General features: G+C 35.7%; 2 protein-coding genes across 2 annotated transcripts in view; one reads left to right on the top strand and one right to left on the bottom strand.

Annotated features, from left to right (window-relative positions):
* PDE6C (phosphodiesterase 6C) overlaps nt 1-6,357 on the top strand; it is a 31,312-nt gene extending 24,955 nt beyond the window's left edge. The window contains exons 19-22 of the mRNA XM_030488973.1: nt 467-541; nt 686-769; nt 1,807-1,960; nt 4,735-6,357. Coding sequence (XP_030344833.1) covers nt 467-541; nt 686-769; nt 1,807-1,960; nt 4,735-4,805 — 384 coding nt within the window. The 3' untranslated portion in view covers nt 4,806-6,357. The remainder of the gene's footprint in view (nt 1-466; nt 542-685; nt 770-1,806; nt 1,961-4,734) is intronic.
* Nucleotides 5,449-13,541, bottom strand: part of LOC115609141 (protein FRA10AC1) — a 29,079-nt gene continuing 20,986 nt past the window's right edge. The window contains exons 10-14 of the mRNA XM_030488982.1: nt 12,039-12,081; nt 10,439-10,560; nt 9,799-9,837; nt 8,461-8,545; nt 5,449-7,975 (exon numbers count right to left, since the gene is read on the bottom strand). Of these exons, the coding sequence (XP_030344842.1) occupies nt 7,933-7,975; nt 8,461-8,545; nt 9,799-9,837; nt 10,439-10,560; nt 12,039-12,081 (332 nt within the window). The 3' untranslated portion in view covers nt 5,449-7,932. The remainder of the gene's footprint in view (nt 7,976-8,460; nt 8,546-9,798; nt 9,838-10,438; nt 10,561-12,038; nt 12,082-13,541) is intronic.

Below are 13,541 nucleotides of genomic sequence, written 5' to 3'. Positions count from 1 at the left end.
TGCTTGTGAAGCCTTTTAACTAATACACATTACAAGTACTAGAAGACTGCTATGTTGCTAATACTGTCTTGTTCCAGTTGACAATGATCTATCATATACTCAGCATGCACCATAATATTGGCAGAGATAATTTACTGGAAAAAGCCTTAAGTACACCAGAGGGTATCTGTAATTTTTGAAAGAAGCACTTGACTATCTCTATGGGAATTAAACAGTGGAATTCTACTGTGCTTGACCAAACTTCCTATTTCTGGAGAAGTTTTTAAACTACTCAGAGATAACGCAGCTAGCAAGAAATCAGCTCTCTCTTTGTGGAAGGGAAGCTGGCAATAATAGTTAAGTAGTAAAAAGTAATATACCAGTTCTCGGTCAACATTTTCACATTTTCTGCAAAGCTTGTTTCTTCTATTTATTAATTTAAATGTACTGCTTTCTGCTGACACTTCCACTGAACTGTGCTTATCAGGTTGCCCTCATGGTTGCAAACGAATTTTGGGAGCAAGGTGACCTGGAACGAACTGTGCTACAGCAACAACCAATTGTAAGTACTAAATAATTTAACTGTGTTAAGCAACATTAACTGCTATTAAAACATTGATTAGATAATAGGCCATGTTGCCTACTAGATCATTAAACCAAAAAGCATGATAACTATGTAATCTGAATTACCACTATTCTGTTCTAGCCTATGATGGACAGAAACAAAGGAGATGAACTTCCTAAGCTCCAAGTTGGTTTCATAGATTTTGTGTGTACATTTGTGTACAAGGTAAGAATACTTGGGTTTTTTTGTTTTCCCACTGCAGCACTTCTGATGGCCCAGTTAGTGACAGACTGTTACAGGTGAAAATCTCAAGAAAGCAGCAGGGCTTTTGGTCACAGGGTAAACAACTGTCACAACCACCACAATATTTCAGTCTTTTGTTACAAAGAAGAATTGCTTCCACAAAGCAAATTCAAGAGATGTGAAGCAAATTCATAAAAAGTGAATATCTCAGTGAAACTTGAGGGCTCTGAGGTTTTGTTACTGCTTTGAAAGACTCAGTTAGAAAGCCCAGTCTGATTCTTCACAGTCCCATTTAACCTAAGTATGCAACATGCGGATGGTTACAGAAAGCTGTTAATGACACAGCAAAGGGAATAGGAAACCCGTAATATTGTGGAAATACAGATATTCTGTACCTTCTGTAAGGCACTGAAATGTCTACATTATTAATTCCTCTCTAGCTTTTAGTATTATCCCATAATGTCACACAGAAAAGTGACATGTTATACTTTAACATCTTCAGATACAACTTCATCTGCTTGGAATCTACTACAGGATACTAGACATTTTTATTATATTCTGATAATCATACGATAAAATATCATGCATCATACTTATAGCTGTATCACATGTATCAGACTATCAAATGTGGGATTAGGGAAGATACTAAAACGTGCAGTATGTAATTCAGATCTTTCTATGTGCACAAAAGGGCATTATTATCTCAACATGGTATTTCGAATAATATGCCACCACGGAATGAGCAAGAACATGCTTTCAAATGTGCACCAGCTGGTACTCACACTAGTTCTTTTATAATTTTTTCTCTTCTACAGAAAAGCCACTACCAGAGATAGAACAAGTGCTTGAAAAAAATGTGAAATCAAATAAAATCAGTTAATCTAGCATATATACTGAATTAGAGTTAAGAAAAAAAATTAAATGTTCTCTCTGTAAAGCAGCAGTATTTCAAAAATCCAGACTTTACAAATCATCAGTGTTACAGGTTTCTAATTTACTAATTTAAATTGCTTGTACAGGAATTCTCAAGGTTTCACAAGGAAATTACACCTATGTTTGATGGTCTTCAAAACAACAGGGTTGAATGGAAAACACGAGCTGATGAATACGAAGAGAAGATGAAGGTCATTGAGGAACAAAAGAAAAAGGAAGAAGCAGCAGCTGCAAAAAAAGGTTAAGTAGCTTCTAAGGTTTTCATTTATATATATTTGTAAGGCAGTCAACATATTCTCTCTCTTTCAAATTCACTCATGTAGTGCACTTGTGCAATATTCTGTTAAACTTTATAGTAATGGCATGCAAGTTCTGAATTAGCCAATTAGCTCTACCTTTACTTGGAAGAGGAGTAACCTTTAAAGATTACACAAATCCACTGACCTCATTTTACAAACTGCAGAATTACAGAAAATAGGACCATTGCAAAAGTGAAGTAAAATTTTTTAAGACTTATAACTGAATGTAATTAAACAATTACTTATGAATGCTGCAATCACCTGAAATACTAGAGACATATAAATTCTGCGTGGCATCAGCCCCGAATGTATTCAACTGCTTTTAAGTTGAAAACGAAAAGCATAAGGAAAAGAGATGGGAATGGGTAGTGATCATTTGCAGCATAAAAAAGCACTGCAAATCCCAGCCTCTCTTCCAAATTCAAGATAAAGCTTTTGGCTCTAGTTCCCTACATTCAGTTTCTTGGCTGAAATAGACTCTCTCATATTACAAATTTAACACTGATCTTCCTAGGATAGCTCAAGTCTTAAAATTTAAAATATGGTTCCGGGTTAAGATAACCTAGAAAAGAAACTGATTTTATAGGAACTGAGAACCTATCACTCAAGTGTAAGAGTGAAGTAAGTCAGTTATTTTTATTCTGTATTTCATGTGGAAGAGCAAGTCAACAGCTCTGCCAATCAGCTATGACTGAAAAGGTTCAGAGATTAAAACAAAACCTCATGGGTTTACTGTAGAATGATTTATTGTCAGCTAGTTTGGAGAAGAAAAGTTAGTTTATTCTAAGTGTGTGTTTCATATCTTTAAAACATAAATGAGTACTGAATAATTTGTTAATCAGTGTCTGTGGGCAGTAGGTGAGTATTTTTCACATTTCACACAAAAGCAAGGCTACTCAAGGCCACCCATCAATTTAATGTCAGAATGTGAAGTGGAACTAGAGACTTATTGGCTCCTAAAATAAATTACACTAGGCTAAAATTTTAAAAAAATGTTGTAGCAAAGTGGTTACAGTAATTTTTAAAGTTATGTAATTTTATCAAAGTAGATTTTCAAATGAGAAGTTTAATAAAAAGGGTCAAATACTGTTATTGTAATAAATTTACAAGAAGTATTTTGGCCTGTTCACACTGTGATACCACTTATACACACTTTCACAGAAATTATGCCCACCCGTTGTCTCCCAAATTTATTTTTAAAGACTTTTTTTTTTTTTTTGCAAGTAATCATATAATCTTATTTATTTAATTTATTGCTGAGAACTAGCTGGTTGTGAATATGAACAAAGTACTCCTTCCTTACACTGGAATCTAAGCATCTGAATTTCACAGAAATACCAGCAAAACAAAACACAAAACACCTGGGACCTACACATAAACCTCTTTACATTCGCTTTCTTGGCAAAAAGTATAGTTACCGAAGTCACATCCTATGCCCTTAAGCATAAGCTTCTTAAATTAAAATTAAATTATACATTTAGGAGAGTCAGGTATTTCTACTCTCATTTGAAGCTAGGACCATCTTACATCACTGGTATTTTGGAATCTCCTAGTAGTTGACTTAAGAAGTATTTTCCCACAAGGAACCTTACACAGCCAAGCACTGACAGACTGATCTGGCCTTTGCATATTATAACTGGTATCACAAAATGTAAGTGAATTATTTTGAATCTTTTTACACATGCACTGGAGTGAATGAGGCCATGCACATTTGTGAAGAACAGATCTGACACTGTCAAATCAATGCCATGTAAATATATGGGTTTGTTAAGTCAGTTCATACAAACAATAATTTGATACAGGCTGAACCACAGTGGTTTCTCTAGATCACACTGACCTGGCTATTCTTAGCCATTCAGTAGACAGAAAACAAAATATACATATTTGCTGAACCACTACAGTGGAAAGTTCAGAATAGAAACTAAAACAGAATACAGTATTAAACTAAGAAAATATAATATGTAGTTAGTAACATAGTGTTGATTATATCCACAAATTACAGAGGGTAGGACACTGATTATGTGACATGTTTCAATGCAGGTGGAAAGGGTCGAAAATGACCTAGTAACATGGTGACCCACAGCTTTCAAATGTAAGTTTTAATTCTAATATTGGTATCTTAACTTAAATGAACCTGGAAACGCAAGTTATTACATTGAAAGAATCTTAACTATGACCAAAGAACACCTGTGGAATCATTTGAGAGAGACAGTAAAAGAATCGGTAGCTACAGATGACGAACATAAGAAGGGTCTCTCTCAATTGGTAATTACAAAGGGATTCATGCAGGGGTGGATAAAGGTTTATACAATTAGGTCAAATTAAAGTTTTTGTGTCATCTGCTTCAATAGTAGATTCACAGATTATATTGATCATGAGTTTATTTCTTTTGCATGGCTTGCATATCTCAGTTTTGTATGCGTGGGACACATATATATTAACTACTGAAACTTTCCAGTAAGAGTGGTTCAGTGCGTGTTTGGTCCTTTAAGAAATGTTGATATCAACTGCTACACTATATGCACATATGTATATGTAGCATGTGTTATTGTTTCATCTTCCATTTTCCCAGACAAGTAGTGAAATCACATTCAATTTTCAGAAGGTCAAAAACACATAATATGGATATTACAAAAGCAACATCTTTTTACAAGAAATTAGAGCAGCTAAAAATAACAGAAAATACTCACTTTACTTTCCTTCTCTGTTTTTTAGCTGAAAATGACGCTGGAGGTGGTGGCGGAAGTGGAGAGGATGGAAAATCCAAAACATGTATAATTTTGTAATTGTTTGTCTCAGACACTCTTTCGGCTACAGAAAAGACATCTAGAAAGAACTTCAGTGAGCCCCAGTGGATTTCTGCTTTGCATAGAATAGTATAGGTCAATCTCTTAACAACCCTCTTTAATACCCACCATTTGTTGGAAATAATTTTAAATTGTAGTAAACAGTTACCATTAAAACTGGAAAAGAAAAAATAATGGTGCAAAATGAGTTAACTGTGCGCTTTAGATATTTTTTCATGTCACTCAATTTATATACAATATTTTTATTAAAATATGTAACTTCTGCACACTGTCCAGAAAAAATACGAATAATTTTGACAGATCTTATATGAAATTACTGATTGAAGTCTTACATGTACAATTCAAACAAAAAATTGCCATTTTCGTGAACTTGTACATTTAGATTTTTATATTATGTGTATTTCCTTAATCTGGAACAGTGTTCTTTTCCTTCATTCTCAATACTAAAGTTCTACAGTAAACATCACCTTCACTTCAGGAATGCTCAACACAGTTCCCTGGCTCATATCTACAAAAAGCAGGCCCACAGTACACAGTATTTTTTCAAAACCACCAAGAATAAAACTCTAAATTGTAGCCATCGCTCAGAGAAAACACTCTTTTGCCCATATGCAAGTGTCTCTGCCCACAATTCCTAAACTGACCACCTTTTATTGTAAAAATCTAAAAAGGCAGTCAGTAAACATTATGCTTTGCATACAAGAGCTTACTAACATACCTATGCAGTATATCTACAGCAGGATCTAGTCAAAAACGTTTTAAAAGACGCGTGCACTTCCAATGCACCTTTTTAAAAATGCAGTAGATTATTCAAAACCCAATGAACTGGCACCAATTCAATCTTGGGAGGGAGAGGAGAGCAGAAGTAGAGCACATCAAAATTCATATCACCTCCCTTCTTACAACCAAGATGACAGACTGCACACAAATTAGTTCTTCATAAACAACCATCTCCCTACCAAAACCTCCTGTTCTTGAAGAATGACAAGAGTCAGCTCCATACCTTCTACTCAGGTTCCACAAAGCCAGCTCCTCCTGCAGAAGAAGGAAAATGGCTAGTATATTATGGATGGATCTGAGCATTCACTGGAACCAGTTCCAAATCTAAGAGGAGACAGATGCCAAATGTAATTCCTACAACAAAGAAGTTTGATGTGAAGACTCAATCCTGCCACTTTTCTTCCCCCTTTAAAAAAAAGCAGACTCATATCTTTATTTTCTTCGAGGGCCCTCAGCATCCACAGAGAAGGGAGAATGAACGATTTGCCATATTATATACTTTCCTAAGAACGGTCTACGAACATAGATACTTTGTGCAGCCACCACCCAAAATGAAAGGAATCTACCCCACACACACGCTTATTACATCCTTATTTATAATTGGGCCAAACATTCTATGCAAACTTAGTTATGACATAAAACTGGGTATCATGTATTATTTTCTGTATTAAATGCAGACACTGAAGAAAGCTATTTCAAGGTTGTTTGATCATGTAATTTTATTCCAACTGTATTAAACTATGTATTTAATATGCATACTGTACCTTTTTATAACTGCATTTTAAAGACCCAAAGAGGAGTTAGTTATCCAGAACACATACTTAGTATGCAATACTTGAGGCCACAAATATAGCAACACATTTGGCAAAAGCCCTTTTGGGCAAGTTGCATAGATGTAAGTAGATTGCTGCAGATTGGATTTGACTCTCAACCAAGCCTGCAACACGACAGAGAATTAACCTTTAAATCCACCTTCTTACCTAAAGAAGCCTTCATGCAAGGCTACGTTTATTTCTTACTCGAGGACGCCCTAAATACGTCCTTGTACTGTTATCTATTATGTAAGTACAAACTGTTTAAAATGTAACTATGTTAAGTAATACTTGTAAATAGAGTTCTCAACTTATTCACGAATGCATGTAAAATGTTCATAAATACACTGCAACCATCTCTGCTGTTACATTTTCCACATCAAACACTTACTATAAATACTTTCTATAAATATATCTACAGTGACAAGTACTTATCAAAAATACATTTTATACAACATTAACTTTCCTCAGTTTAACACGAACATTTAATTAAAAAACATTTAAAAAAGTTTGTCCTTTATATCCAAAGTAATTTTCATCCAACAACGAAAATAGCCACTGTAACTATTCATGTGCATTTCTTTGGAAACATAAACTAAAGAATGTTTAAAGCTGTGTTGCAATTTGAAGAGGAAGACGAATACGGTAAGTTTCTCAAGCAATATATGTTTTTTACTTGTATATTTAGGATTACACTTTAAAGAAAGATTAATGTTCAATCAATGTTAAGAAGATTGGAAATCACAGATAACATAAAAGTCACATGTACATCTCCAGTGGAAAGCCACATGCTTTATTTTTTACATCAAAAATTTCACCAATCAACCAGGTTTTTGTAAGTGGAATTATCAGCCACATCACTTTATAACTAAAATTTAAAACAAGGTCACAATGAACTAAATTTTTTTTAAGGATTAGGGGAGACATTTCAGATATACTTCATTTAATTCAAGCAAAATACATATTTGATAAAAACTGGCCTCCAACCACATTTGAAAATACTTACAAAGACTAATACCTTACTAATAACATCTACATGACCAATAAATTTAACACTATTAACTCTTGTTTAATAAATTAGAAATATGAATATATTAAAGTGTATGGCTTTAAACTAGTAACAGGATCTTCCAAAACGCCCCTTCACAAAAATCTGGCAATAACTGAAGTTTGGGACAAAGTAAAAAGCAACCAACTTCTGTGATGTAACATCAATAAACTATATTCTCATTTATTTACACCCTCTCTATTTTTAAGTTTGGGTGTCATGTATCTTCTGCACTGAGCTGAAAAAATTGTTTATCTCATGAATATACAGCCTACCACAAAAAAAAGAAAGTTTTTAGACCTGAAGCCTTCTTTCTACAGAGATAATCTATCCAAATGGTCCGTACGAGTGACCGTAGAAAAGGTATGCTGGCAGAAAAAGGTCTCTGGTCCCTACTTATGACCGAATTTCCAGACTTTCATCTTGGCAACCCATGAAGAAAATCAGCCTACATCCATCTCTAGTTTCAGAGAAATAAGTCTTGAAAATACTCATCAAACTCCTCCTCCCTGTTAAAGGAAAAAAAAGAAAAAAAAAAAAAGAAAAAAAAAAAAAAGAAAAAACCATGAAAGAAAGTTCCGCTTTGAATCTGTACCTAGGAGATAATATTTGTTTGAAAAAGATTTGGCAGACTTCTGATTAGAATTTGTTGCTGGTATGGATCAGTTTGACTTATTCACTACATTCCAGTACCCTTTACATTTTCCTATTTGTGCAATAGAAATGAGTTAACCGTTGGGATTTACTTCCAAGATAATTAACAGTATAGTAAGGGGTAAGACAGCAGTGGTATGGTAGTGGATTGACAAAAGTTCTCTCCCAGATTTGTCTCCCGTTTAAAAACACATTCTTAGGTTCGCTACATGGAAAGAGATTTGACATAATTTTAAATGTCAGTATATTCGCTAAAACACACAGGAAAGATCTCTGCCTTTGCAGTTCTGAATGGACACTGGATGTTCTACTAGCTACAAGTTTATTACATCAAACTCACCGTGATTTTTCATCTGCTTCTTGTGGAGGACCTTTCCAGAAGTCAGCATCTGAACGACCATCTTGTACATCACTGTTATCTGAATCTGTTAAAAAATTTAAAGTGCTTATGAAATAAAGTTTTTAAGAATTATTTTTTTTTATTTAGATGATACACTGCTAGGAGCAACGTTTAATTGTAACCATGAGAATAAGAAGAAAGCTGTACTTTGCATAAAGTGAAAATGAAAACATTTTCCAACGTTATTGAATACACACCAAAAAGACTCTTGGCTATCGTGATCTAATATTTTGGCCAAATATAAAAACAATCATGCCAAATCACTGGTCTTTGACAAAGCAGCAGCACAGCACTTTGTTCCTAAAATTAAATGTTTGTAATCACAAACCCAGAATTAAATTTCAGTTTCAACTCATGGTATTAAATGAATCAACTACTTCTGCTTGAATGACAACTTCAACTGTGACTTGCAAGTGAAACTGTCAAAAACCGTGGATTAGTGCATAACTGTTTAGTGTAAGTATACAGAAGGAATGATAACAAAAAAACCCAAATCTTGTTATCAGAAAGATGCCCTGACCTAAAAACCCAAACTTCCAATAGAGTTTTCCTGGCAAGACAGACTTTGGATATGGTCTAAGTGTAAGAAAACCACTTCAGGTCTTCCTGTATCTAACTGGGAAAGGCTAAGAGCTGAGGACATTCCTAAAAATGTATAGCACAGCAGAGCAATCAGTAGAAACAATCCCTTCTAGATAGTCTGCAGCATGAACTGTCACGACCAGGAGGTGGAGCTTGTTTCATCAAAAAAGAAACAGGACTGGAAGTACTGAAATACAGAAGCAAGTCACTGAGACTCAGTGCATCCACCCACAGGTGCTACAGGTGGTAGCTGGAAAAGCTTTAGTTAAAGCCTAGGATTTATTTTAGTAGAGTACACATTAGTATCGTTCCCTCAAGGGAAATGCAGTAATTGTTACATCAGAAAAGTACTTTCTTTACACAGCACAAATTACACAGCACATATTTGCATACCCGAACCCATGCAATTATTAACAATGTACCTATTTTGCACTCTCTACTCTTTTCAGATTATTTCTGTTCTGTTATCTGCCCACATATTTATTCCTTAAACTTGAAAGATTTCCTTCTTAAAATTCCTTACAGTTTTTCTCCAAGAATTTGCAAGCAATTATTTTGACCCTTCACATCTCTGCTTGTTTTCATACAGCATTCTTATCTTACAAAATATTAAAACTAAGACCAATGAAAAATGACTATGAAATAATAGAATTTATTACAAAAATATAAAATGCAGAAGATATTCAAATATTTTACCTTTATCAGAATTATCTGAATCTTCTGAAGAAACCTCATCTAGAAAGAAACACCATTTAAAAAATAGTAAGTGTATGTTAACTTATCTGCTATCTTAAATTGTTTACAAGGGTACTTCTATCACAATACATTACACAAACATGTGGGCATGCATGTACACAGCATACAGTCAAAGAAAGCAAAAAGTAAAAAGACTTTTTCTGCATGCGTTCAAAGTTCATCAGTTGGAGCTCAAATATGCTACCTGAGATCTGTAGTGTAAAAAGGCTATCTAATGTGTCCAAAAGGCTTTCAACCCCAAAGCCTCAAGGAATAACATACTTCACAACCCCTTCTGGTATGTAATGTCCAATTCCTGGACAATTTTTCCTTGCAATGCATGTTTTTCAAAAGGTTCTCCCTCTTTGTAAATGCCAGAAATGTCTCTTTTTTTTTTTTCTTCTCCAAATTCATCTTTTTTGTGCACCGAGGAAATGTTACCTAAGAAATGTATCTTTCTGACTACCTGTGTTACAATCAAGAAAGTTACATATCTATATATACACATATAGCTCTATATATATGTAGCTATAGCAAAACTCAGATTCAACTAACATATTTGAATGCTTTTAAAAATTAAATGTTTAAAATTTAAATTTACCTTTATGGGTCCTTTTTTTGGACTTCTTTTTTGCTGAAGATAATTTTGTCTTCTTAATTTTTGGCTCTTTAGAGTTTGGTTCAGCTCTGCCTCTTTTCTTGTGCGCTTTGACTTCTTTCCTCCTTTAAAAAAATGAATGCACACCTTCAAAATACGTAGTCTCAAGCAACAGTAAATCTTAATTCAGTCAAATATTTGTAATTTTTTTCTGAAACCTATAACTAAACTGAAAAAAAAATTAGTTAAAATGAGAAGTGCTCTAGAAACACCAAAGGTCTATAGCTGAAGACATAGGACAGGAATTATGAAGCTTCTAAAATGACACTGATGCAGGCAACAAAAACAGTAAATTGGCAATCAAAGATTAAAAACAGAAAATTATTTTATGACATGCCAAAGTCTTATTTATACTGAAACCTTATTTTTTCTTTCAGCAAACTATTTTTATATATGTAATGAAAAAAAACCACAGTTAATACAGGTCTTAAAATTTGTTTTCATATTTGATAGCAACAAAACCTGAGGCAGAAGAATCTCAAGTCTAAGAACCTGCTATGAACCAACAACCCATGTACTTTATTTTCAGCCTTACTTATATAGGCTTATCATATGAACACAGGTTAACTTTTTCCTGCTTCTTTGCACAAAGAAGTCAGTAAAATTGTTTCCAAGTTAAGTATTACTCTGCAAGCGACAAAGAGAAAGTTTGACCATGCTTATTCTGAATTTAAGTGAGTTTACAATTTTACTTCCAAAAAGAAGACAAACAAATCAAAGTAATCTCATTTAGTTAATTCGTCTTAATATGTGCCTACACAGTGCTTTAATGAAATTGAATATGAACTAACTTTTGAAATGGATTAATTAACTATCTTGGATATATCCATCTAGATGCACCTTTGATCTGTTACTTTAGAAAAGAAATCATTGTTTCCTACTTCTAAGGTTTCCCTTTCTGTTTATGCTTTTCAGGTAACTGTATGGCTTAAGTACTGAGCTGTGCAACTAAGTTAATGCCACATCAAGATTCAAAAAAATCATAAAAACTGAGTACCAACAGTTGTGGAATTCACTAAGGTTATAGATTACAACAAAAAATCAAATCAAATCTTAATGCACACATTTTGCAGGTTCAAAATTTACAATTTTTCTCTCCTATTAATAACTGATTCTCAAAGAACAAATACTCAAATTCAAAATGTCAAAGCACAGTCACTTGACTCACACATAAACCCACTATTTTTAAGAATAGAAAAAGCATTCCAGCTCTCAAAACACAGCAAGAGGTAAAATAAGAAAGACAGTATTTTGCATAAACTTTCAGAAAAGAAAAATAATCAGTGGACTGAAATTAAGGAAAGGAAACTTTTGGGGGGGTAGGGATGGGATTCTTCCATTTTGAGGGATTCTGTACTTTCATTAGCACACCAATATCTAACTCCCAACAGTGGCAGGCCAGTAGCGTTGTAAGAGCTCCAGAACAGAACCTGAAATCAGCATAAATGAAGCTCATTATCATCCGGCTGAAGCTTTCTCCCTGTTTGCTGCTCATCACAACTTTAATCTATCCAACCCACATATTTTCAAAATATTTCATTACCGGTGATGAAAGTTTAGTTTGTGGGAACATTCTGGACATAGTCCTGAAAAAGAGAGAATGAGAACATTACAGCGATGTATTTGACAAGCATGATTATTAAAACATTAATACATATACAAAACTAGATAGAACTACTATCTTCCAATTTCCGTAGCTTTTCCTTCAAAACAAAGGTTACAATGTAATTGCAGCCAGGGTTGAGAAATACACCATGATGTAAGTGTTCAGTACATAGAAACACAGAAACATAGAAACATAGAACAGTTAGGGTTGGAAAGGATCTTAAGATCATCTAGTTCCAACCCCCCTGCCATGGGCAGGGACATCTTGCACTAAACCATGTTGCCCAAGGCTCTGTCCAACCTGGCCTTGAACACTGCCAGGGATGGAGCATTCACAACTTCCCTGGGCAACCTGTTCCAGTGCCTCACCACCCTCACTGTAAAGAACTTCTTCCTTATATCTAATCTAAACTTCCCCTGTTTAAGTTTGAAGCCATTACCCTTTGTCCTACCACTACAGTCCCTAAGGAAGAGTCCCTCCACAGCATCCTTATAGGCCCCCTTCAGATACTGGAAGGCTGCTATGAGGTCTCCACGTAGCCTTCTCTTCTCCAGGCTGAACAGCCCCAACTCTCTCAGCCTGTCTTCATACGGGAGGTGCTCCAGCCCTCTTATCATCCTCGTGGCCCTCCCCTGGACTCGCTCCAACAGCTCTGTGTCCTTTTTATGTTGAGGACACCAGAACTGTACGCAGTACTCCAAGTGGGGTCTCACGAGAGCAGAGTAGAGGAGCAGGATCACCTCCTTCAACCTGCTGGTCATGCTGCTTTTGATGCAGCCCAGGATGCGGTTGGCTTTCTGGGCTGCAAGCGCACACTGCCGGCTCATGTTAAGCTTCTCATCAACCAACACCCCCAAGACCTTCTCTGCAGGGCTGCTCTGAATCTCTTCTCTGCCCAACCTGTAGCAGTGCCTGGGATTGCCCCGACCCAGGTGTAGGACCTTACACTTGGCTTGGTTAAACTTCATAAGGTTGGCATCGGCCCACCTCACAAGCGTGTCAAGGTCCCTCTGGATGGCATCCCTTCCCTCCAGCGTATCAACCGAACCACACAGCTTGGTGTCGTCGGCAAACTTGCTGAGGGCGCACTCAATCCCACTGTCCTTGTCGCTGACAAAGATGTTGAACAGGACCGGTCCCAACACTGATCCCTGAGGGACACCACTCGTTACTGTTTTCCAACTGGACATCGAGCCGTTTAGCACAACTCTTTGCGTGCCGCCATCGAGCCAGTTCTTTATCCACCAAGTGGTCCATCTATCAAATTGATGTCTCTCCAATTTAGAGACAAGGATGTCATGCGGGACAGTGTCGAACGCTTTGCACAAGTCCAAGTAGATGATGTCAACTGCTCTGCCCCTGTCCATCAGTTCTGTGGCCCCATCATAGAAGGCCACCAAATTGGTCAGGCAGGATTTCCCCTTAGTGAAGTCATGTTGG

The sequence above is a fragment of the Strigops habroptila genome, chromosome 5 (assembly GCF_004027225.2).
Source record: "Strigops habroptila isolate Jane chromosome 5, bStrHab1.2.pri, whole genome shotgun sequence".
In the NCBI taxonomy this organism is placed as follows: Eukaryota; Metazoa; Chordata; class Aves; order Psittaciformes; family Psittacidae; genus Strigops; species Strigops habroptila.
Note: the sequence above shows the minus strand (reverse complement) of the source record. Positions and strands in the feature narration are given on the sequence as shown.